This window comes from Equus asinus, chromosome 1 (genome assembly GCF_041296235.1).
Source record: "Equus asinus isolate D_3611 breed Donkey chromosome 1, EquAss-T2T_v2, whole genome shotgun sequence".
NCBI lineage: Eukaryota > Metazoa > Chordata > Mammalia > Perissodactyla > Equidae > Equus > Equus asinus.
In genome coordinates, this window is record NC_091790.1 from 32,321,683 (window position 1) to 32,348,250 (window position 26,568).

At 43.7% G+C, this 26,568-nt stretch overlaps 1 protein-coding gene across 11 annotated transcripts in view; it reads right to left on the bottom strand.

Moving 5' to 3' along the window:
* ARID1B (AT-rich interaction domain 1B) overlaps positions 1-26,568 on the bottom strand; it is a 413,167-nt gene that overhangs the window by 43,417 nt on the left and 343,182 nt on the right. For 6 of the 11 annotated variants that reach the window (XM_044761123.2, XM_044761128.2, XM_044761127.2 and 3 more), the window contains 2 exons: positions 15,363-15,690; positions 13,435-13,563 (listed from right to left, as the gene is read on the bottom strand). In XM_044761123.2, the coding sequence (XP_044617058.2) occupies positions 13,435-13,563; positions 15,363-15,690 (457 nt within the window). The remainder of the gene's footprint in view (positions 1-13,434; positions 13,564-15,362; positions 15,691-26,568) is intronic. The other 5 variants (XM_070485295.1, XM_044761130.2, XM_044761129.2 and 2 more) reach the window with 1 other exon arrangement.

The window sequence follows — 26,568 nt, forward strand, 5'->3', positions numbered from 1 at the left end:
GAATCAATGGAGAACATTCTTATTATTGTAAACAGGCATTATGAAAGATCGCCACCTTTTCAAGCTTCCACCAAATTCAGTTTCCCGTGCCACCAAATTCAGTTTCCTGTGCCGCGTAACTAACATGTACAAAACTAACAGATCCTCAAGCACACTTGTTTATGACTAAGGTGGAAAAGAGAACCAGAATACAAAATCCACCAGGCAGATGGTTAAATGAAGGGACCGCTGAGGTCTCATCAAACTCTAATCTATGATTTCTCCCCCAGGTCTGCACTGTCCATCTTCAATCGCCATAACATGATGAAGGTGCACATTACAGAGGTCTTAAAAAATACCCTTAACATAACAAAAAATTAAAGATTTAAAGGTCTGTGTGTTGGATGTCAGTTGCTGGTCACAATGGTCCCCAATTAAATCACGTCTATTGCTTTAAAAGTCTGGTTAAAAAGCCAGAGGTCTTCACTGTCGCTAGCCACATTTTCCACTGCCACTGGGATCTGGGAGCAGACCACTGAGGCTCTCTGGGCCTCAGTTTTTCCATATGGACATGGAGGGACTGACAACGATCATAACAATAATTTATCAAGCACTCAGAAATATGCCTGGCATGATTTCTAGCACTTTACACATTTAATTTTTTAAATTTCTAGAGGAAGGTTGGTGGAATTATGCTCACATACAGAGAGAGAAAATAAGGATCAGAGAACTTACATAGCTTGTCTAAAGACACACGGCTAGTAAGTGCGTAAACAGAACCGCCAGAGCCTGCTTCAGTCCAGCATACTATACTTCTCTCTCCAAGGGCCCTCTGGCACGGCTAACACATGGTGGGACAAAGTAGAACGGCCTATGAGCATCCTTTTCCATTTGTCTTTAGTTGTAGAAAGCTGACAAATCAGAATGATGCTGTTCCCTGAGCTTTCTGGAGGGCACCCTTCAGCGAGGCGGACAGAGGGAGAGGCAGAGGCGGTGGACGCAAACAGAACAGCGCCCTGGACACCTGCCTCCAGGAAGGGGTTTATCCTGCACGCTTCTGGGTATCCAAGGAGGCAAGCAGCTGAGAGGGAACTGCGTCTTCCCAGGGATGCAGGGTGCGTGGGCATGAGCAATGCACCTGGCCATACAGGGGACAGAGCCAGGTTTTCATCGTCACAGAAGAAATCCTATTCATGAGTGTTTGGAAACTACTGCCAAGACTATTGGTAATTTTGAAGAAGCGAGATGGGCTTAATACTCAAAAAGTGTGTTCAGTGTACTCTGTTGAATTTTGGAAATTGAGACAATTCCTTTTGTGGACAGAAACATAAGACGGCCACCTCCCTGACAGAGCTGAGTGCTCGACTTCTCACGGTGATGCTAATGGAGCAGGATGTCTGTGGCTCTGCACAAAAAGCTTGTGGGGTCGGGCAGGCTACCATTCCCAGGACCACAGTCACCTCAGAAGAGGTTGGTCCCTTTCTAGAGGCGGCGCTTGCCGCCTGCTTGGCCCTTCTGTCCACAGCAACATTGGGAATGCTCCAGATCTCCGAATGAGGGGAGGGCAGAAGAAAATCACCACGCTTTCTTTTTTCAAAAGGAAACAGGAGCAACGAAACAAAAACAGGCAAAAATACAAACTGGAACGAAGGGAACATTTTCAAGGACAAACCTACCAAAATGGAAGCTGTACCTGGAAGAGCCAAGTGCCAGGTCACGACCTTCACCTTTGGGTTTGTGAATTACTGGGCTATTTGCTAGTGGGGCTACAGGCTCAAGTCGTTTTTGTTACAAATGATGGCTGTCCCGATGCCATGGATTCCTAACCTGCAACAGGAGTGGCAATGAACGCCCAATAACATCTGGGGGGAATTCAATAAATACTAAACATAACATTCGTTTCTGTCTTGCTGCTGAGGAAGCCCTGGACCGCGCCCTGTGACAGTGACACAGAGCTCACGGTTCACAGTGTGCTGAGCATCCGGCCCTGGGCCAGGCCTGTGGCCCACACTATCCCCTCTACCTTTTCATGTCCAAGTACGACATGGGGGCTGTTATTTAAACACGCGGACCTGCAGAACAACCAGCAGAACTTTATTTAAATCGGCCTTCGGTTGGGACTGGATGTAAGTGTTTGAGATCTGTCATTCTATGACAAAGCCCAGGCTCTGATGATGAGAATAATTTAGGAGTGGAGGCTGCAAATGCATGTGCCTCAAGCCTGCCTCGTTCCTGCTTCTCAATCTACACACACACACGTCACTTTTTATAGATTTTCTTATTATTCACTTTGGAGCTTTCTCAAACATTATACATTCATCTGCCAACAAAGAGCTGACTTTGGGGGAAAAAAAACCAAAAGCAAATACCAATTTTAAAGTGACCATTTCCAATGGTTCACTGTGAAGGCAGAAAGGGGAATACAGCTTCCCACTACGGTCTGAATTTAGCAGTTACAAGTATTAGTATGGAATCCTACAAAGAGCACCACACATGTCTAAGTATCTTGTTTTCAAGTCAACTACAATAAAATTTAAAATAAAGTAAGATCTGCATATGATTTTGCTGCTCTGAAAGAATATGTAGGCCATATCGTTTTAGCAACCACCACTATTTTTTCTCAACAGTGACAGACAGGGAAGTGTGAAATATACATCCTGAAAATGAATGGATTTCTGATACCGCTCCTTGGAGAAAGGGAGGGACAGACCGAAGACATGCTCTGGAAACAGACACCGCGAGAGTGAAGCCACTTTATACAAAGTCCCAGTGGCAGAGACACATGGAGAGCAGCTCCACTCTGAAGAGTTGAGCACATCCTCTGATACATTCTTGAGTTATGTTCAAAATGAGTATGAAGCAAAGCCCGCTGTACTGGAAAATGTGTATGAGCGCCAAACACACACATAGCTTCCTCTATATGGACTGTCACTATAGATGTAGTTTGAGTCGTGGTGCCAGAAAAGATGGCTTACTGACAAAATAAATTTGGCTAACACTAAAATTTGGGGCATTTTTTCACTTAAATCCAATACTTATCAGAACTAAGAACTTGAAACTTTGAAAAGCCCTATTCCGGCAGAGTTTACTCTTGGAGAGCTCCAACTGTACATAGAACATTACACAGGATGCTCTATTTTAAATGTTTCATAAACACAAACTATTTTCATAGATGTGTCCAGCATCACTGGTAAGACAGACTTTCAACCTCAGTTACACAGTGACTCTTTCAAAACAGTACCAAGAAGGGCAAATTCCATGAAGATTATTTTACATCTAATATCTGAAGAGGAAAATCACTACCGATGTCCCCCAGACAACACAACCAAGACAGAAAAGAAAGCTGTCGAAGGCCAAGCCCATGTCTGGTGTGGCGAATCCATCCGTGCGGCTGCAATGACAAGGCATCAGCAATCCTGGTCGCCAAAGAGGGCTGTAATTTCAATAAGCCAGTTGCTCTGGTAGAATCAATCCCATGAAGGTAAAGTGGCCTTTATGTCATTAAACCAAAGACAAAGAACAAAGAGAAATGCCAAGCATTTAAAAACTGCAGATTCCTGTAAAAATACACAGCCGCCTGCTATTTTTTGAAAAAACATTGCACTCCTTTCACTCAGGGAGACATGCTAGAAATAACTAAAATGGATGGGAAATGCCTTCCATTTAGTTGACAGTCACAATCATTTGCTCCCGATGACTGTTTTAAGGCAGGTGGGAGTGGGGTGGGGGAAGGGGCACAATGGTGAGCCAAAACAAGAACACGCACAAGTCCAATACCCAGAGGAGTGGGTGTCAAACTGCACCACGTCACGTGGAAGGAGGAGAGGATGTGCACGAGGGGAGCCTATAAACAGGCAGGGCAGGGAAAGTGCCCTGAGGAAGGCATGCTGGCCCCCCTTCCCCTTGCCTCAGATGAGATCTGAAGAATCAAGTGGGAACCAATCAGGAGAGGAGGAGAGGAGAGGGCATCCAGAAGCAGGGGAGGGAGGTGGAGAGAGCGAGGCGGACTAGCAAGAAGCGAGAGTGGAGCGGGAGGAATCACACCAGGTCTGTATCCTAAGAGAAATAGGAAGAGATTAGGGGTTTTTAAGCAGGAAAAATGGCATAAAAAGATGTGTCTATCAAAGGCATCGTTCTCTGATTGGGTAAGGAGGCAGGAAGAATGACTCTAGGGCCAAGAGGTGTGTGGCTATTACAATACTCCAGGTAAGAGATGACGGGCCTTGTAACTGGGGGATGGGGAACAATAAAGAGCTGAGTGGTATCTTGGAGGTAAACCTGACAAGACTTGGTGATGAATTAGGCACTGTGGGCAAAGAAAAGCTGTGCCATGAAGTCTCCCGGGTGTCTGGCTTGCACAAAAGGATGGATAATGGGGCAGTTGCTGAGAGAGCAAACACTAGAGAGACCATGAGCTCGGCTGTGGACATGTTGCTCCTAACATCTTCTCAGCTCCCAAAAGGCTACGCCAAGAGGCAGCTGGAGACTCAAGTCTGGAAAGCAGAGCTTGAGTCCTTCAATTCACCTTTCCTCCCTATGTAGGAACGCCCTTTACGATACTTTTCTAGGATCTTCCCTCGCTGTGAACGTGATCTCTTTTCAAGGCAGCCTGTTCCCTTAAAGAAGGCCGAGATGTGTATAATGCCAGCAACCGAGCTAGAGCAACAATTATTGGTCATTTTCCAGCTATAAACTAGTAACTCCCTACACGCTTTGGTAACTGATACATTTAAGTTTTATTTTTTCCTTTAAGAATGGGCAGGGGCCGGCCCTGTGGCCAAGTGGTCAAAGTTTGGTGCCCTCCCTGCTTTGGCGGCCCAGGTTCACTTCCCAGGCGTGGAACCATACCTCCATCTGTCAGCTGCCATGGTGTGGTGGTGGCTCACACAGAAAAACTAAAAGGACCTACACCTAGGATACACAACCCTGCACTGGGGCTTTAGAGAGAGAGAGAAAAAGAACAGGAGAAGAGGAATGTCATTTTTCAACAGCTCTATGAAAAAGACCCTGTCGATGGGGGGCAGTGGTAACTGTGTTGGCACATTCTCGAGAACGGTCTTCTGAGTGGATAACTCTTCAGAGCAGACCTTCCCCCTGCCACGTCCTAGCCATGGGCCTGGGGAAGGTGGCCTTGCCCAGAGGGGCTCTCTGCGTCTACAGCATTTCTCTGTCGTCTCCACCTTTCTGCACAGAGCTGTATTCTCACCCACGCATCTTGGTGAAGCTGCTTCCGCCAAGCACTGAGGAACAGTGCACTTCCCTCCTGGATTTCCTAAAAGCCTATAACACAGAAGCATTTCCCCCATGTTGTTAACTACTTCACGCAGACTTCTCAGGGGGTTCCCGCCTGTTGTCAGTCCTGCTCCTGGCTCACTGCTGAAATGGCTCCTGATGTGCAATTTCGAGATTCAGTACTTCCCCTTTGCCTCGACACAGGGTCGAGCTGTTCCTAAAGCAGCCGACTGAGCCCCAGCTCCTCTCAAAGCAGCCAGGAGAGCAGGCAGGGCGCGAGGGCTCTGAAGCGAGAGACTTCCCTGTCGGGGTGTGAAGTAAACGCAAACACAGAGTCTGGCTGCTCGAACTTTGGTAATTGATAACTGAGAATCTTCTCTTCAGCTCCACGTTGATTTTGGCTTGTGAAGCCCATTATGAACAGTTTATTGGCAATCATACAAAAATGAACTGAAAGTCTCCGCTCTGGAGACGCCTCATTCAGAGATTTGGATGTTAGCACTTCCCATGATTCCCAGCACCCCGGCCGCCTGCAGCGCAGGGTGGGAAGAAAGCCACAGGGGGCAGCACTGGGTTCCAAAACTGCCCACTCCCTGTAAGAGGTGACCCCAGAACTCTGTGGGGTCTGGGACACGTAGCTCCCACTGGCCTCTGACGAGACACAGAGGGCACGGTTTCCAAGTTGGGTAAAAATGAGATCCGTTGTAACTTGTGAAAGAAAAACCAGTTGCCACTGATGTCCCCGCAGAAAGAAACAAGTGCCCCTCTCTAACGGCATTACATGAAAGATCTTTACTTAAAAAAAGTTTATCTGGAGATCATAATACCATTAGGAAAAGATCCAGATTAAATGACAAGGAGGGCGATTCCTTTTCAGTGGCAGGAGTACCCACCCCTTATGCCAGGACACCCCCTTCCTGGGTACGAGGTTTAAGGGACTGAACTGACCAGGGGATGAATGTAAAGATGGGTCTCCTGAGAGGGCTGGGCACCTCACACACAGGGAGCACATCAGCTTGACAAACACTGGGAAGCTGAGTAGCAACAGCAACAAACTCATCTGAGTAATGTTTTAGGGTGAGATAATTAAAAACGCATAGATGGCACGTGTTCATAGACCTCTTGTACCTTAACAGACCAGTCTGTTGGCTGAAAAAAAAAGAATTGGGGTCCCAAGATCTCCATCCCATATACTTTGCCACAGAAATATATCAATATAGTTATTTATAATTAAAAAAAAGCCCTCCTAAAATTCTTATAGATTTCCTGAGCTAAAGGTGGCCTGGCTCATAAAGTTACTTAACTTGTTTAAGCAAAAACACTGTTCAGAATTAGGGTGAAAACTGTTGCAGGAAAGGCCTGAAGCTGAGCAAAACTACAGTTCCCTATGTTCTCGCCCATTGCTCTGGCCTGAGGAGTAGGAGAAGGTAGGATCCGGCAAGTTCTTTCTTGATGGGAATTTAACAACCAGAGGCAATCCAGTAAGAGTTAGTTTTGAAAGCAAGGGGCAAAACCTCATGGTTTTGTAGTTGTGGGTTTTTGTTTGGTTGGGTTTTTTCAGCTATGTAACGGAAGTGGAGTTCAAAATAAAAATGAAGGTCAAGATTAAGAGGAGCCTCAGGGAGTGGCTCCCACGGTCTTTGACAGACCAGCTGAGAGGCCCTGGGGGCAGCCCGAGGGTCCAGCCCCTCACCTGTGATCTTCACACGGTCACCCACGACACTTCCCAAACCCCAGACTGGGAGAGACTAAGATGCAGATCATATCTTCCTCGGCACTGACAAACTGTTCCTGTCGCCTTCAGTCCAGAACACTGCTGAGGTGATCAGATTTCAGGCTGAGAACAACTCAACACTTCCTGGTATCAGCCCCACAGCCTTGCAGGTTGGCAATGAGGCGCCAATGCGACTATGTGAGATGTACGTGATTTCAACAATCCTATCCTTTGATAACTTTATGGCTGGGATTGGCCGGACTGTGCTGCTGACTTTTCCCCGGTGACAGGCGGCCTCCAATGCTGATTCTAGGTCCGATCATTCTAGTTTGTCTGGTGTGGATGTGTGGGTATGTGGGGCAGAGATGTTGGGAGGGTCAAGAGGTGAGATGTGAAGACAAGTGGCCTAGACAAGTTAACAGGGCCCACACTCCACTGATGGGAGACTCAGCCAGTTAATAAGGGCCCGGACCCAATACATACATCATGCTGAGTTATCTTACACCACGAGGACAGCACCCAGCTGTGAGGTTCAGACTGGGACGTGGCTAGAAGACATTCTGAATTAAGAAGCCTGGTCTAGGTGTGCTGGGGAGCTTGGAATATTTCAGAGTAGGAGGAGGACACTGATGTCTGAGAGGATGCGAAAAGGCAGAAAGAGAGGGATTTAGGGACAGACTTTGCCAGGAGTCAAGAGATGACCAAAGCCTGGGTTATGGTATTGGGTCGATACCAACATTCATTCCTCCTCATTCCACCCAGCATCCCCAGCCCTGCCCAGTATTTTCCTCCTTCAGCGTCCACCAGGGAGAAGGTGTAAAAAACTGGGAATCCGAGTGCCCACTTTCCTGCCTCCTCTCCCCGTGTTTTTCATTACTGTTCTTCAGGAGCAGGAAACCCCAAATGCCGATCCTCAGACACGCGCCGGCTTTCTACACCAGAATCACCCAGGGGATTTATGAAAAATACAGGTTCACGAGCCTCAGCCCTTCCATGGCTGTAGGGAGGGTGTGTGTACGTTTAAAAATCTCTAGGTAATAGTCAGTCATTTAGGGAACTTCACAGACTCTAGTCTATTACAGGTTTGCTGTACGTTTCATACACTGATTCCTTGGATCTCATTAAACTTAAAAAAAAAAAGTCTCTCTTGGTCTTTTAAAAATTAGTGTTTTACTACTTTTCGATTTGAAGACTAATAAATGTACTTTATGGCTACCATAATAGTTCTGTAACTCTGAAAGATTGATTGAAATCATAATCTTAAAATACCAACATAATAATATTCATTCAAATTCTAAATTTTGAAGGGAAAAAGGGGCGAAAAAATCAAAGTACCATGTTTAGATGATAACACAACGGCTCACATTTAATTGCGGAAATAAAAACTCTATTTAAGTCTTTGAAATCTTTTCTCTGTCTTTCAATAATGTGACTTTTCAAATCATAGCTATTATTTTAAAACCTAATTGTCCAAAGTCCAAGGGGCTAAATTCTTAGTTAATACACATCACTCACAGCCCTTCGGGCCAATGGAGCCCACTATAGCTGGGGCTTGACACATTTAGAAGTTTCTGCCCCCTCTCTTTGACATTTTAATGCACTATCTCCATTAATGAATTTCCACATCAGTGGCTCCTTCCCCATCGGCAGAATCACGTCATACTGGCTTCAGAGGAAAATAATAGGAAAAAAGTGCTTTGCCGGCAAATAGCAACAGGGGAAATGAATTATAAATACACTTCACTAAGGAATAGTTGCTGGAAGGTGTGTGTGTATGTGGGGTACACATGAGACACAGATGTAAGTGCTATGCATGCCCAAGAGGACAGAGCGATCCATCAGTGTTCTAAGTGGAGCCAGCTGTTCCATTGCTCAAACTCACAAAACATTCAGCCACTTCAACATCCATATGGTCAGGCTGCTACTGAGCAATCTACTTTATGGCTAAGACGTCATGGAATGTACTGACCCTGTTGAAGAGAGGCTAAGATTCAAAAATAATGTTAATTAAAATTCCCAACCTCCTGTTTTTACTAAAAACAAAAACATTTTGAAAGTAGTTTCAGATTCTAGCTTTTGGTATGACGTAAGGATTGAAATGTAGGTCTCCAGACTCATGGTTGTGATGTTCGGTGTAAAAATTCCCTTCCAGGCAAGAGTAATAAGACTCTCATATTGACTCACTCTTTTCAAAACTAAGAAGTCTGAGCACTTCCCTCCTTCTGGTCCACTGGGGAGCCTTCGAGGACAGCAAGAGGACAGACATCGCTTGTGTCATCATCATGGAGGTGTATGCACTCATCCAGGTAAAAACACCGACTTCTATTTATATTCTTGCACGATTCAGAATTCTTACTTTCACAGCTACACTTCAGTCCAAGAATGGGAAATGCTAAAGTGTTACTGGTGGGCAACTGAAGGATGAGAAGGACAGAAATTCAACCCCATCTGTGTGCCTTCAAGTAAACTGTCACTCCATCTTACAAGGCATGTGGTTCCAGAAACAAACTACTTGTGCTGCACGTGGAGCCTGAGTGGGAGTGTGCAAAGCTGTTACTCCCTTGCAGGGGCAGCAAAGGCTGAGCTGAGGAAAAAAATCCAGACCTCGATGTAATAAGCAGGATCTGCACAATGACCCTGCTGAGTACTTGGGTTCTAACAGAATTGCCTTTAGACACGAGGGCGAACTAAAATTAAGAGATTTTTTTCTTTTAAGGGACAATCTATAGGGACAGCACTAGGAGAAGGAAGAGCCATAGAATAAGACAGGGCCCTGGGGTCTGCTCTGCCCTCCCTGTGACTGACTAAGTGACCTGAGCAGGTAACACTGTAGGTCTTCGTTTCCTCCACCACAACATCGAGGGGTAGGAATGGATGACATCTAACATCCTTCTAGCTCTAAAATTCTATTATTCTACAACTGAAACTCTACATCCTCTTGGAGCCTATTCTTATGAAGCTATTATTATCTTAAAGATCTGGGCCAGAACTTTGATACAAACCATCTCAAGTCACCAAAGACTTGATTAAAGTTGATGTATACAGGAGGTGCTGTGGGGGGCTGAATTCAAGGAATGAAAATCTATCCTGGCCTAAAGAGGGAGGGCTTGTCAGGCCTTCTGTGAGTTCGCTGAGGTCACACATCATCCTTGGAGCTTACTCCCAAGAAAAAAAACTGGATAAGTCTGAAATATCCAAATCTACAAATCAGCTGTATTTGGCAGAGATGCCAACTGCTGGACACTGACAGATGCACCTAGAATGAATGAATGGATGCAAAACACACTAAATGACTGAGGGAAATTTATTTTACGAGGGTGTGTGTGCTTTAAGTACAAAGGACACTGATAGTGGACTCAGTCATTCAAAAAACACTGAAGACTACGTTGTAGCCGGAATTCATGGCAACGCTTCTTTAGGAAGCTGGTGGCCAGTCTTTCCTAAACTTCTGGCCGACTCTGGCTCTCCTCCGCTCAGACCATGTCTCAGAATCCTTCCAACATGATGCTCCAGACAGCCATCAGAACGGACTGAAAGTCATCTGCCATCCCTGAACCAGGGTTTTAGTAAAATCGAATAATATTTCCAACTCTCTGTTTCTCATTACTTCAAAAGAATCCTATATGAACTAGAAATGCTATACAACTGAACATGGCAATGTGTTTTCTGAGTAAAAAGTCTACCAGAGTGTATGGGGGGTCCTGGATGGATATTATGTATAAATTGTTAATTTCAAACGACCCCTGTGGCTGAGTGGTTAAGTTCGCGCGCTCTGCTTCGGTGGCCCAGTGTTTCGCTGTTTCGGATCCTGGGCGCGGACCTAGCACCGCTCATCAAGCCATGCTGAGGTGGTGTCCCACATAGCACAACCAGAGGACCTACAACTAAAATATATAACTATGTACTGGGGGGCTTTGGGGAGAAGAAGAAGAAAAAAAGAAGATTGAAAACAGATGCCAATCTGTTTGACTCAATCAAGATTGGCTCAAGTGCCAATCTTAAAAAAAAAAAAAAGACTGGATATTATAACTCAGTTAATCTAGTACTTGAACACTAAGATTCACCACATTCTGTTGTAAACTCTGATACAAAATGAGGGATTCCCTTACTCAAAAGGTGAAAAAGAAAAAACAATTCATCTCTATGTTCCCTTAACTTATTCAATGTAGCAGGTGGGTTTTTCTGAAAAAAGGAATTAGTCAAACGGCTTCCAGCCAGTTAAAGCTGTGTGTTTTTTCTCTATACCGTCTTATATTCAACTAGCTGAGGAAGCCTGAAGCATAATGGCCATAATCCTTCATTTTCACATTGAGCCTTCTGCTTCTGTCTAATTATGCACACACATGTATGTGCGTGCACACACACTCACTCACTACCTTCATCATTAATTTGTCTCTTTCAGATTCTTTTCATAGACTCTACGCCCTTTGGGGTTCTGACTTGAGAAAAAAGTCATTACATCAAACTCTGGGAATCCTGTGTTTCTGAAAGCCTTGAGCCACTTCTCCAAAAGAGAAACTGACGTTTAGTGAACTGGCTTTTCAACGAGGGAAGAAAACAAAAACAAAAGCCAAAACACGAGTTTGCTGCAAGGAGCTGTTAAGTAAAGCAAAAGCAAGTTGAAAATCAAATTTCTTAACCCAAAGCACTAAAACATGTAGTATACATGTTTTTTCACATTCAAGCTTCTGCTTAAAAAAAAAAAAAGGCACAACAGGTTATGTGCATTGCAAAGGGCAAAGGAAGGAAGATTTAAAATAGAAATAAAACCTTATTTTCTTTCTTTTTTAGAAAGAACATTATAGGCATGAAAGGCAAAATCCAGAACAAGGAGAGGGCTGCAAAGAGGAGCCTTTGCCAGGAGTGCACTGTCAGATTTACATAGAATAACTCCACCATCTTTCTTTTTCTTATTTTTAATTAAGGAGGAGGTGTCGTATTCTGAGGAAGCTATCTGGATGCTGCTGGCTGAAAGGCAGATTTGATCTTCCTGTGCTGGTTAGCTAACATTGATTTTCTGCCCCAGTGGAAGAGATTGTATGCTGATGCATGCCATTTAAATTCATTTTACACAGCTGCTTAATGTGGCTTGGCAAGGCACAGCCAAACTAGCTTGTGGGTCTAAATAGGACTCCTGAGTTGGTAAAGGACAGATCCTATGGATTAGCAGCTGATGATAAATGCTTTTCTTCCCCCTCTGCCATCTTCCTACTGACTCATCAAGTGACCTTGACGGTACCACAAGAAAGGAAAAAGGAGGAAAAGATAATTTCCCCCAAATAAGTATTTACCTAATTCTCTAGTCGCTATTTCACTCTTAGGATTCTGTTTACAGAATTCTATATTTGTTAGTCCACATTTAGGACCATGTTTACAGGATTTAGAACTCTCAATTGCAAAATTATCATTTGCTCTTGCTGTCTAAATAAATGTATGCTGAATATAAAACTATTGAAAAGCTCTCTGTGTCATGTATTCATAACAAGTAGCGAAAGCAGAGTTCTCTAGGTTTCGTCTTTAAACAAAGCTAGTTGACTGCTTCATTTTATTTTTAACCAAAAATGTGGTATATTTCTACTGAAACTAACTACTCAATGTGATTCCAACTGTGTAGGATAATCTCACCATTACTACATGCAAAATCATACCAGTAATACTTTTGCTTAGTAAATCACTCAATAATAATGTACTTTAAGAGCATTTACTAACCTAAAAATGGTGACAGGCTGATATTATACAGTTTTGTAGTAGAAAAGACGAGAGACACTTTTTGTTGCTGTATGTAATTCCTGTGTTGTAATTAATAATATGGCAACACTGTTTAGAGAGAAAATTCTGTGTTGGATTATTTGGTTGTATTTTCCTGGTGACTTCAATATTCTAAAATTCCTTGGGAGAAGGAAATAGAAATCTTTGGCATGGATGTTTGCGCGGTGACGATATAAAGAAACCCCTCAGAAGTCCTGTAATAACATTGTCATGTCTCATGCAGGGAGACCCTCTTCCAATATGGTTCCTATGCTCTGAATTCAGGGGTGCGTGTGGGAGCAGGTCATTGTGGTGGCAGGAATGACAATAACACAGTCATCATAACAGTGCTACACGACACAAGTTCCTAGACAACACAACGACGACAATGGGGGAAATGACGCCAGAGGAGGTGATTTCCTTACTTTCACGTAGATAAAAGCTTGTCTTTCCCGCTCAGGCATGAGGGAGAGAAGCCATGCGGAAGCCGTGCAAAGACAGGGTCTGGGGGACGCATGCGGGTCCCCCACCAAACTACCACAGTTCCGCTAATAAGAGTGAGAAACAAAACAGAACGCAACAAACAAAAACCCCGAAACGAACAGAAATGAACGGAAAGACAACCCCCTCTGAGATGGCGTTCCTTCTAGGTCTTTCCCTTTCTCGTTTTGGGTGTCCCTTTTCGCAGCCAGATGGCACGGTCATTAACAGTTTAAAAAAAGGCCCAGTCCCGCAGCAAGTCAGGGGGTGTCGCTACCTACCCGTACTGGTCAGGCTGGTGCAGGACGGGAGCCTGAGAGGTGCCATAGTTGGGGTGCTGGGAAGAAAACAGGGGGCGTCCGCCAGCCCCAGACTGGCTGGGATAAGCAGGCGACCTAATGTATGGTGGCCTAAAGCAGAACAGAAGAACAACTTTGGATTTGCTCTGTAGACAAGTATGAATCCCCCTTCCATTGCTATGCCCACACAGGGGTGTGGAGGGTTACAGAACGGGGCAGAGACTCTGTACCATGCAGCTGCCCGGGAGGGACTGGATAACATTCCTTAAAAAAAAAAAAAAAAAAGGGTGGGGGACAGGGCAAAGGAGAGAGAAAAGTAACATTGTCAGATCTCAGTTGACAGCTGTGACTTTGGTAAAGGCCGAAATATACGCTCCCCATTTAAACTCCTGGAAAGCTAAAACGGGCAGGATGTGAAGGAAGGCTCTGAAATGCTCCACTGATTAGAAATAGAAAACGAAAATGTATGGATGTGTATTTATATATTAATTTATATAAAATGAGATATAAGCTGATTCAGAAAGGAAGCATAGCAGGACTTTCTCAGCAAACAATTATGCCTTAATCTCGATGGGTATCTTCTTCCCAGATCACTATCCAAAGCTTCATCTCAAAGGCAATCAAGTACTTTCTACTTAAAAAGAAAATAACTTGTGCTTTATGAGTTGCAACCATGGACAACTCATTTAAACCTAAACGAGACCTTCCATTGGACCAGCCAAACCTGTCTTCATAGACAGGCTTATTAAAACATCCCCTAAAGCGTGTGTAGACTCGATTCAGAGGTATGCTGTTGGGGTTCAGAAGATTTTAAATAACCATAATGTGGATGAGAGAGAGAGAGAGAATGACTGATTTTCCTTTTGATTCCTTATTATTGGGAAATGTATTATCATTTGGAGCCAATGGTGAGGCTGGAGGGACCCCTAACATGCCCCAACTAGCTTTAGAGGAAAAGAAACAAAGGGACACATTTAAAAACACAGACATACAGGTACACACACGAACACACACACAGTAGCTTTTATTTCCCTTTGACAAAAATCAGAATCTTCTCTCTTTTCTTCAGAAGATACCGTATCTTCACACATATCTTTCAATGTGCTTTGTTTTAAAACATATTTTAACATATGTTAAACATAATTTGAAACATATTTACATGTGCTTCTTTTAGAATATATTCACTTTTGCCTCATAAACTGTTAATTAAGGATAAACTTTTATACAGGCCAAGTATTTACTTCAAGAGTTAATTTTAAAAATCGGGATTAAAAACAAGTAAGTAATTGAAGCTTAAATTTTGCTCTATCAACTTAAACTTGCTGAAATATTATCTTTGCTTTATTAACTATATTTTGGTTTGGACAGATAGAGAGGTATGCCCAGAAAAATAAAATACACCATAAGAATATGCAGTGTATAAACCTCACACATATACATTTAGACAAACACACACAATACACATAGTGCATATCCAAAGTTTCTATTTTATAAAGATTTTTGTGGTGGGGGTAAAAATGAGGGAGGTTCTTTTTCGTATTTTAGATTTTAACTAGTTTTTAGGCTTCAGAATTTGCTGTCTAAACCTCGCTGTTTTAAATGGAACCACACAGACACTCCCGATGTCACTGCCTCTGGGCTACTGGCTGCAATGACCGTTCACAGCCATTTCAAAGAAGCTTCCACAACTGACTTGCCCACCACTCAGATTCCTTCCTCAATGTTTCATAGATCACGGTCATTTCTTTCTCTGATCTTTGTGGTACAGAATATATTTAACACAAAAGGAACAGCCAAGCGAAATTACACCCTGCTGCTCTCCACCCCTGTGGGACCCAAGAGACGACGCAGCTCTGCGCCCAGCACGAGCTCACACGTCCACACACAGACCGCCCGCCCCGACGGCATACCTGCTCTGCGCCGAGTTTGCAGCGGCCTGCATCACTGCAGCAGCTGCCTCCTGAGCCTTACGGTTCACGGTTGGCATTGGTGGCCCCATTCCTGGCCCCCCCTGCTGAGACATGCCAGGAGAACTGGGGGTCATGCTGCTCATATTTCCAGGAAATGGTCTGTTCTGCATCCCCGCCGATGGCATTCGTCCCAGGGGCATAGCACCACAGGGCTGGCTTGGCCCTTGTCCATGGATCTGGTTGTTGGCATTGATGCCCATGCCGGGCCCTGGGCCACTGTAGCTTGCACTGGGCACCCCACTATACGTTGGGGGTCTGGAGTAGTTACCTAAACAAAAAGCAAACACAAATGAAAGCCTTTTACTTAATATCTGGACTTGTGAAAGCATTCACTGGAAATACTTTAGGTCCAACAATGTGATCAACACAGAATATCAGTCATTATCCTTATTAACACTTCCCCTGTTGGTGCTGATGAGGTTGGCAGTCTCAAAATATGCTTTCTCTGCACATTCCAAAGGCAAAGAGCCACCCAGGACCACTGTAACGTGGAGGGGAATCCAGGCTAGTCATTACAACATTAAATCTACGAACAGGAATAGAACAGCGATGCCAGCATGGAGCGTAGCTTCAACACATCCAACACCTCACCTTCTTACATTTTAACCAAAATAATCATTTCCATCCCCAGTCCTTAGGTGAGCACCACTCTGAGACTGTACCAATCATCACTAGACATTCGACAGTTATGATAAAGGGTCCAGAAAGACAGTGTGTTAAAACAAAACGCACCGACGGTGAAAATTATCCTCCCAAATCCCACGGGTGGTGTCACATGGAACCTGGACATTAGTCTGGCAGTCAGTTTTACTCTGGTGTTGGGAACACTGGTGCTTTTTGCTTGAGTGCCAGATAAAGTGGCTGGCTTGTGCTTGGTGCCATGTCTTACGAGACGGTTTCAAGCACTAGCATGATACTCCACATGGTGAGATGGTGGCACCAGGGGAGCAGGCAGGGCCTGAGACTGGGGTGAGGAACCCCAATCACACCTCCCACCCCTGCTCACACTGGGGCACACGCTCACGGAGTAGGATGGCAGCTGTAATGGCGCAAACTATTTCAATAGTTTCATTTTCTCTCCTTCCACACCTTTTACATTGATTGAGTGTACACAAATTAAATTCGAGTAAATTGAAGGCACACATAATGCCACTCCAATGACAATAATTGCAGATGATAATTGCTGAGCCATACTACGAATGAGACACGGGGTCAAGTGGTTTGCGTCAATGATTTCATTCATTTCTCCAATAACCATATGAAATATAGATACGCCCATGATGCTATTCACAAATGAAGAAAATTAACACAAGTAGGTCGGGATTCAAGCTCAAGCAAACTGATCTGAAACTCACATAATTAACCAAGAAAATCTGCTGCCTTCCAAGAAATGACTGCAGAAATGAAATAAATGTAAACAGACAAGTGTTTGTAGAATATGGATCTACGTTTCTCCATCAGTCCTTACGATTTTCTGGAAGAATCTCCTCATTCATAGAACATCACTGTTCTAGGCACAGGGGATATAAAGTTAAATACAATCCAATTATCCAACTCCTGCACTCAAGAAGCTCACAGTCTAAGTGTGTGTTTGTGGTGTGTGTGTGTTAGAGGTGGAGGAGCGGGGGTAAGATGAGAAAAAATACAAAAGCAAAAACAAAATGATAACGCACTGTGAAAAGTGCAAGGGAATTAAGGGCAAGTCTGCGTGGGGTGGGGGATGCAGGGGGTCACCGTGGCAGGGGGGTTCAGTGGAAATTTCTTAGATAGAGCCGCTGTTGGGCTGCAAGCTCAGGAGTCCATGCGGGCAGGCTCGGGGAGCTGGAGTGGAGCAAAGGCTTGGCATTTACCGCCTACGTGACCCCAGGTAAGTCGTTCTCATCTCTGTTTCATTCTCTTCTCTGTAAGACAGGACTAACTCTCTCTAACACTGTCTACTTGAAGAGCTGCCAGTAGGGTTAAATGATATACTACACGTAAAGTACCCCAAACATGGGTGTACAAACGGACAAGTGTCATTGTTGGATGTGAAAAAGGCAGAAGGGTGGGGAGAGAGCATGTGAGGGAGAGGCACAGACGATGGCACAGACAGACAGACTGACATACTCAAGACAAAGTCACTGATGAGCTCCGTGGGGCTGTGAAGTGGGCACAGAGAGAAGAGGCCAGATTCAGCAGGGCCGGGGTATCAGGCTTCCAAGCTTCAGGTTTATTTTGAAGATAAGGAGGCGCTTCTCCTGGTTTTCCAGCAGAAACTGGATTTGATTAGTAACTACAGTCAATATCCAGTGTTTGCTTTTACAATGTGCTAAGCTCAGTTCCAAGTTCTCCGTACTAACTCACTTAATCCTCACATCAAGCCTAGTAAGTGGTCCCTACTATTCTAATCCTGTTAGAGATGAGCAACCCAAGGCACAGGATGCTGGGTAGCTTCTCCCAAGGTCACGTGGCTAACAAGTGGAGGAGCCAAGGTCTGCACCCGAGCCGTCTGAGCGCCATGCAGAGCCTGCACACCAGCACCACCGCGGCCTCGCCAATGCTCATGGAAAACCCACTGATGTAACAACACCATCATCATCGTAAAGCCAGGCTTTCTTAAGTCCACACATCCAAGGCTGCATCACCCACAAATCTGCAAGAAATCCAGACTTTTCAACCCTGACTGGGTGCTTGCTCTTTGCTAGGTGCATCCTGTGAGCTTTCTGATTTGTTGCCCTTTAAGTGTAGTATTCACGGCAGATGGTGCAGAGGTCACTGTTCACACAGACCATGGGTGGGCACACTTTCCGTAAAGGGCTGCAGAGTAAATATTTTAGGCTTTGTGGGCCAGATTGGTCACTGTCACAACTAAACTGCCACTGTAGCGCCGATGTGGCCAGAGGCGGTACAGACACAAATGGGAGTGTCTGTGTGTTCCAATAAAACTTTATTTACAAACACAGGTGGCGGGCCAAAGTGGGCCATAACCTGCTGACCCTGCTATAGACCAATCTTGGGACACGCTAATAAAGTGCTCCGCCTGCACAGAAAGTGACTTGTTAAAGCCAGCAGCTTCTTTGACCGTAAATATCCACCAGAAGGCTAAAGAAAGGATGAAGAGGAATAACAGAGCGAGGCACTGGCAACCTAAGGACTGGAAAATGGAGAGGGAACAGAAGGAAGGATTTGCCGTAAATTACCTCCGGTGCCACCAAGCTGCATACGAGTCAGTCTTTGACGGCCAGCCCCTCAAATGAAACTGCTTTTTCGTGATACTCTGCCTTTGCAGAAATAATCAAACTTATACAGTTTTCAAGTACAGGGTCAAACATTCACTGTTTATCACAATTATTCACAGAGTTTCAAAGTTCTGCATAAAAAGTTCTTAAGTTGCTTCTGAATCTCCATCCCACGGGACCACACATACGGTCCCCAGTCTGTTTCCCCGCCACACCATCTTGGCTTTTGTAAAGGGCACCTTATGCTGACGCCGGTTGGGAGGGACAAGAGCAGTGGGCAGGCTGCTGTGTCCGGGCTCTTCCCACACTTTCTCGAAGCACCAGTCCTCAGAACTCTTCTGTGAGCAGAATTAAGACTCCTCCCTGCCCCCTACTGACCTCACATGCCCTCATTTCCAGATTATCTGATAACATCAGTGAAATACAATGCTCCTTTTTGGCTCCTGCTTTTATTAAAAATAAATAAACTCATTCACAGTTTGAATGCAAATGAAATTAATTCACATAGTCATGCTATTACTCCCTAGCTAGTTTCCACCCTCCCCCAACACTTGGTAAGTGACTCATTTGGTAGGAAACTTTATTCAGTGAAAACGTATGTACCCTTTGCTTTCGAAGGAAATGAAACAACACTTTAATCTTGTTTTAGAAAACAAGATTTAGACATAGCTATTGCAGACTATGCCCACAACACAGTTTTACTGGAGAAGGGTCCTGATTTTGGTGAACGGTGCTTCTAGTTGGAACAGAGGGATGCTGTCATGCTGGGTTCTTGCGCTTTGGGTTTAACGGGCAGTCAGGGGCTCTATCTTAATGAACACCAGGAAAGACATGACTGAGATGGTCAGTTACCCGGTACCCTATGTCCATCCTTCTCATTCACGTGATGTACTGAAAAGAGACGAACTGCGTTTCAATAGCTTTGCTCAATTCAGCAGCTGGCCTTCGTCTTACAGCAGGAAGCATTCTGTAGTGGGGTGGAGGATGCATTGGAGCACAACAACCGTGCACACCCATGCACGCACTTGTACTTAGAAAGGCCCATTGAGAACCGGGCTCCCAGTCTCTTTTTCCTCAATCAGTTGGGTTGATTCCATGAATTGGCACTCAAAAGCACATGTCAAGGGAATATGCTCTAATTATAGAGGTCTCTATTTGGTAGAAGAAATACAAAGTCCCCTTTTCTTCTCCTTGAAACTTTAACGACTTTCCTCATTAAACTCACATGCCTGGATAAAAATGGTTTCTAAAGGCTGTAAGTGGCTTAAGAGGCAGCACCGGGTAAAGCACGGGCTCTAGAATCTGGGTGTGAATACTGGTCCTGACACTTCCCAGTGACATGACTTTGAGCAAGTTTATTTAATCTCTCTGAACAACAGTTTTGCCATTTGTAATGATAATAACGGGGGGGGGGAGGCAGAAAGTGACTAGTACAGTGCCAATCATAGTCACCTAAGAAATGACAGCTGCTATCACCATCATCATCAAAAACAGTCACAAAATTATCAGTAACCACTGATATGATCTTTCCCCATAATCTTTTAAAAATGTGTGGAAGGAGTGAAAAATGATTCATGCCCCCTCCAACTCTTTGTCTATGTGATAACATATCTTTCTCCCCAAAATAAATAAAAACCAAATACGCAAGCCAAGCAAAATATAAGAGGAAAAGCCAGGAATGAGAAGTGCAATCTTATTTCCATGTTTCTCTAATAGATTAGTAATTTGTTGGCACTAGCTTTGACAGAAAACAGATGGATCCAGCATTAAGCACAACGAAGGCAGCAGACGCTGGGCCAGCCCACCTCAGCTGGACGGGTCTTGCAGCCAAGTCCGAGAGCCACAGTTTTCAAGTGGGTTCATCTTGGCACACCCGCTTTGGAAAATTGGTCACCGAATGAATTTCGATTTCAACCCACCGGGAGTTATATTCAAGCACCAGATAGAGGAAGCAGGAGCTAGACTCAATTCATGTCACCATTATCATTTTAGGAAGATCACAAATAATTCTTACCTGATTCTAGAATACTTAAATCTGCTAGTTATATCAATATTTCAAGCTTACTGCTTTTATTAAATTATTAAATGTTTCCACTCACATATGAAATTTGCTTCTCAGTTTTGATCATTCAACAATTACTTTTGAACAACTATTACATGCAAGGTTCCTTATTATTCCTCTATGCTGTGGAGGGTAAAATGGTGCACAAATCATAGAAAATTTATTTTTTCCTGGGTAGGAAAAAATAAATGGATAATTAGCTATATATTATGATAAACATATTCGTTAATTAGGGCTAAATATGCATTTATCTTGTTTAGCCAATGATGTGCACCACTTTTTATAGCCATCTACTACATATTATTATTTAACGTCATGTTTATTGAGATAGAATTTACATACAATAACAACCCCATACAGACCTGTAACCACCAGCACGGTCAAGACATGGGATATTTCTCTCATGGCAACAAGCTGCCATTTTGTGGTCGATGTCGTCCCCACGCCTGGCAACCATGGACCTGATTATCTTCCTACAGCTCTGCCTTCTCCACAACGTCAAATAAATAGTCACATAGCAGGCAGCCTCCTGTGTCTGGCTCCCTTCACTTAGCATCACGCCTTTGAAATTCATCCACATGGCTGCCCATATCAGTGGTGTGTCCTGTTTTGTTGCTGAGTAATATTCCATTCTGTGGACATTTAGGGGGTTTCCAATTTTTGGCAATTAGGAATAAAGCTGCTAACATTTGCACACAGGTCTTTGTGTGGACGTATGTCTCATTTCTCTGGGTAAACCCCTAGGAATGAGAATGCTGGGTTGTATGGTAAGTGCATGTTTAACTTTCTAAGAAACTCTACCCCAAAGTGTATGAGAGTTCTAATTGCACTACGTCCTTGATACCGCCAAGTTTAAAAAAATACTAGCCATTCCAGTAGGTGTGTAATGGATATCATTGTGGCTTTCCCTAATCATTTTCGTTTCCCTAATGACAAATGATTTTGAGCATTTTTCAAGTGCTTGTTTGCTGGTTACCATGTTTAAGTAAGATCCTTTCTGTGTTGAAAAAAAACGTTATATTTCAAAAACCTTCTTCCAACTCTACCTTTCTGCTCAGGCCCATCACACAGCGCTGGTCTCTTAGAGGCACTGCTTTAGGAGGGTAACTGGTTGAGTCAGTAAGACCGCAAACACAGGGTCAAAATAAAGCTGACTTACCCCAAGGTGCAGTGATCCTACTATCTGTGGGACTAGAGATAATTTGTTTCATGAACTGATATATAAGGCGCCATATCTTTCCTAGGTTAACATGCATTTTAAAAAGTCTTAAAATGTGAAAGTAATAATAATATTACATAAAGCTTATAGAAGAAGAGGAAAGACCTATTACCTTACAGTATGACTTCAGCATTTCACTTTTGGTAGTTTTTTTCCACATTACAAAAATTAACTCCTTAAAAAATTTAACTATACGGTAATGCCAGCTCAGTGCAGAACATTCTGAAGCACAGAGGGAAACAGACACAAATGAGCCTTAGCTTCACCTCCCAAAGAGAATTGTTAAGCCTTGAGTAGTCAACCCAATGGCCATCAAGCTTCAAGGCAGGGTCAAGAAGGTGCACCAGTGTCTCTGTGTCTTCATTCACTTAACTAGTTCTTAAGGGCCTCTTAAAGGCCAGCTCTGTGCTAACGGCTGGGGATTCGGCCGTGAATAAAGGCAGAGAGCTTACATTCTGGTGGCAGGATATATGCAAAGAAATAGATCTAGATGCTGCCATGTGGTGCTAAGGACCATGAAGGAAAACAAAGCAGGGAGAACTTAGAGAGCGTGGTGAGGGAGGGCGTCCCTGAGGACAGCTGCTCTGGGGAAGGGAGACTTGTCCACATCGGCTGCCTCTCTGGGTGGCAGAAGCGCATCTTCAGAGGAACCACCATGACAGAGGCTGACACTATTACACAGGCCCAGGGGCACACGGGCACACTCCAATGCCCGGATCTGACTTCAGGGCAGCGAGTGAAGGGAGCACAGGCCCTCATAGAGCAGGGGTACAACCGTCTGCTGCGTGTGACCTTCAGAAGCTACCTGTCACTCCAAAGTTCAGTTTCCTCAGCTGTAAACAGGGTATCACACAAGGTTATCTATCTCATATGGTTGCTGTGGGGGAAAAGTGATGATTAACAGTAACTATTGTTGGACACTGAAATGATCAGATAGAATCTGTCAAGGAACAGATGGAAATGGTTTCAATATTAAGGTTACTTTTTAATCAATGACATTATCTTTTTGCCATATATTGTGTCATATGCCTAATTTTACTTTCATGATGCACAGATATTCAAATTTATTTCTCAAACACAGTAAAGTATAAGAAAAACTAAGTGTTGACCAAAAGAATGTAAAAAGGCATGTATTCACTAGGCAAATTTAGTACAAAACGGTAAAATCTCTACAGTAAGAAAGGAGTCTCAGAGTCACCGATGTCACATGTCGCATGAACACCTGTGTCCTCCCCGGGGTCAGAGATGCCGTGCTCCGCACACGCCCCCACACAGACGGCATGGGAACAGCGCCCCCTGGAGGGGGAGCTCTGATCTGCTTCACCTGATGGCCAAGGGACCAGCTACACTTGGAGGAACTCCTCTGAAAGGATGCTTGGTGCCACTCTTACAGGTCCCTAAGCTGTGATTCAATAGGTCATTTCTTTCCAAACAAACATTTGTAAAAGCGGCAGAGCAATGAGGCCAGGAAAAGGCACCTTGCTAAGATGCAAAGTACAGCCGTGCGCCTCATCCTGTGCTTACACACTGCTGTCCACGATTGTCACAATCAAGCCGGCATGAGAGTGAACGACAAAGTTGCAACGATGTGCGTAGTCATCAGCGAGGGGAGTGAATGTCGGCATTCTCGAGTGTGGCTGATTTTAATTAGCAACATAAAATAATTAGCTTCACACTCGTCAAAATTAAAGTTGCTTTATGTATTTTTCTTTTATTAATTTTAAGTTGATTTGTACTTTAAATTTTCCCTACTTCTTTCTTACTTCCAAGTTTTGATAAAATCATGATGATTTTCAGTCTGTCCAGAAAAATGTATGCTTAAATCTTGTAACTTGAAGGCTAAATGTGAGTATCAAAAGAAGCTGCATTAACTACCTTTTGCTATAAAATGATCTACTTCAATTTCTGTTTTTTCTGTTAGCAAGATAGAGATTTAGAATATTTCTTTAACAACAAAGCAGCATAGAATACGGAATTAACACTTTTGCCTAGCACTGTCCATTTAACCATAAAATAGGGTTAACAGGAAGCTGTAAATGCACCCAGAGTATTACAACCCATTTTAAGAAGAAAATGAAATGAGTAAACTGAAGAGGGAGTGACCTGCACAGAAACCAGCCTTTGGAAGCCCAAGAACAAGATCTTGTCAATCTGCGGCCAGGTCCGGGGAAAAAAAAATGAATCCATGTGCCAGGCACATCCCGCCTCTGCAGAAGATGGCTGACTTTAGCTTAATTCGATAATAAGACTGAGGTTCTGGACTTAGAAGAGCAGAGACTGAAATCCTGGGTCACAGTGACACCAGGGTTGTCATGGGCCTATAAGGTACTCTCGAGGAGCTGGCAGGGCGCCAGTGAGTGACATTTAAATGTTATTCCTCTTGCACTGAAATAGTGGTAAGATTATCAACGTGTAATTCACTATTTTGGAACAGCATGCATTTCAATGAGATATCATTTAAAGTTCGCCTTTGCTGAATTTTTGAGAAACATATTTTAATGAATGAAGAAAGAAAGGAGACTTCAGATGGCATCTAATATACTTGAGAAAAAAACCTTAAACCCGTCTCAAAAACACCTTTTACCAAGTAATTTAGAAACAAAAGGCTCATCAGACTCACCTAGTTATAAGTCCCCTGCTTACCAAGACACAGACCATACAAATTAAGGCAGAAAACTAGGGCTGCGTCAGTGCACAACCTGTGCAGCTGTATGTGGTGGCCCAGACACCACCATACAAGTGAGTGATAACTGAGGGCTATCTAGACTCAGAATGATTGCTAGCTGCCCAAGGTAATCCTGTTTATTCAGTGCAAAACTAAGGCTAGACCCTCACTTTTTGCAATTAGTGACAAATACGCAAAAAAATATTTGTGGACAGACAGAGTGACAGACGCTGTTCTAGAGAACACAAAAGCAAGTAAGATAGTCTTTGCCCTTAAGAAATATAAAGGCTATGAAGATAAAATTGATTTCAGCTCTCTTTTTTCCATACAAATTCCTTTATTGATAATTAACACGTCACTTACATAATTCCTTTCGTTTTATTAAACCAAGTCCCCACGGCCCTCTCTACTTGCAAACACTTTGTAAGGGGAGTTATTATATGTGCTTGCTTGAAGTACTATTTCAGAAAATACACTGCAATTAAACATTTTTATACATTTAGATTGGCTTCATCTCATTTGTATATTTAATAATTCAGATTTTACAGTATTAATATACATTTCTAAGATATACCCCTTCTTAACTTGGCAGAATATTTTTTTTTTTAATCTCTTTAGCATTTCTGAGCCTCTATTCCTAAAATGTTCCTGCTCCTTGAAGGCAAGTAGCTTGTCTCTTGTTCCCCTGGTGGCTCACTGAAGGAACCAGCCAGCGAGGAGGGGGCACGTGGAAGGCGTGGGAAATGCCGTTAGTGACTATGTCAGTAGGGCCTCTAAGGTCTCCCATGGTTTGAACCCTGGCTCTGACACTTACTAGCTGTGGGATCGTGGGCAAACGACTTAACCTGCTCATTTGCAAAATGGGGATAATGTCACAGGCTTCCCATTAAGAAAATGGGCCACGCTGTCTGAATTTGAACCCTGCCTTGACCACTGCGTATCCTGGTGAAGTTGTTACCTGCTGTTGGCCTCAGTTTCTTCCTCTGTCAAGTGGAATAACAGCAGTACCTATCACACAGCACGTTGTGAGGATTAAGTGAGTTTCTTATGAGACCACTTAGAACAGGACCCAGGACACAGTAACATTTAATAAATGTTGGTTGTTATTACTAATAACAATTTTGGAGAAGCTGCTCCTGACAATAAAATGGTTGGCAAAAAGAGATAAAATATTTTCTCCTGAGAGCTCTTAAAAGCAAAATAAACCCAGAACAAAGTCATCTAGTTAGCAAGAGAAACAGGAGCCGAGACGGATGGCGTCTGTGGGTCACTGCACAAGCCAGTCTTTCCAGAGACATCAAAGCGTGTAAGACAAAGACGCAAGCTGAATATTTTACCAATAACTCTAGTAGTTAATTAAGAGAAAGAAGAGAAAGAAATACTTCATTTGGGTCCCTGTTTAAAAGGATCAGTAAGAGAAATGTGCAGGCAAGAACATTTCTGAAACTGAGCGACCCATGTTGGCAGCGTGATTTGCCGTCATGTAGTGTTTGCTGAGGAGAGGAGGACGCCAGAGGAAAGGCGACAACTCTGATCTGAACAGAGAGCAGCAGGGCACACACAGCATTGGGAGCAGTCAAGGAACGCAGGCGGGCACACACCTCAGCGGAATGTGCTGGAGAAGCCTCGTGGGAGAAGGAGAAAATGGCAGAGAACATCAATATGCAGGTGCCTTTTTTTCCCGAAGTTAGAAAGTGCTCAGTATGGAAATTACCCTCCTTATTGTAAATGGTTTCTAATACCAGCCTAAACTCAGTATTATGCCTTAGAAAACCCCCAAATGCAAAATCTTCCTGACGATACAACCAAAACGTCACCCAGTGGATCCACGGGCAGCATTAATATCAGAGGCCCCGGAGCTGAAGTGAAATTTAGACTCATAGAACATTAGAATGAGAAGCAACTTCCAAGGTAATAGAATCTAATTTTTTCATTTTCTAGAGAAAGAGTAATTCCCAGAGAGTAAGCAGTTCTCCAAGGAC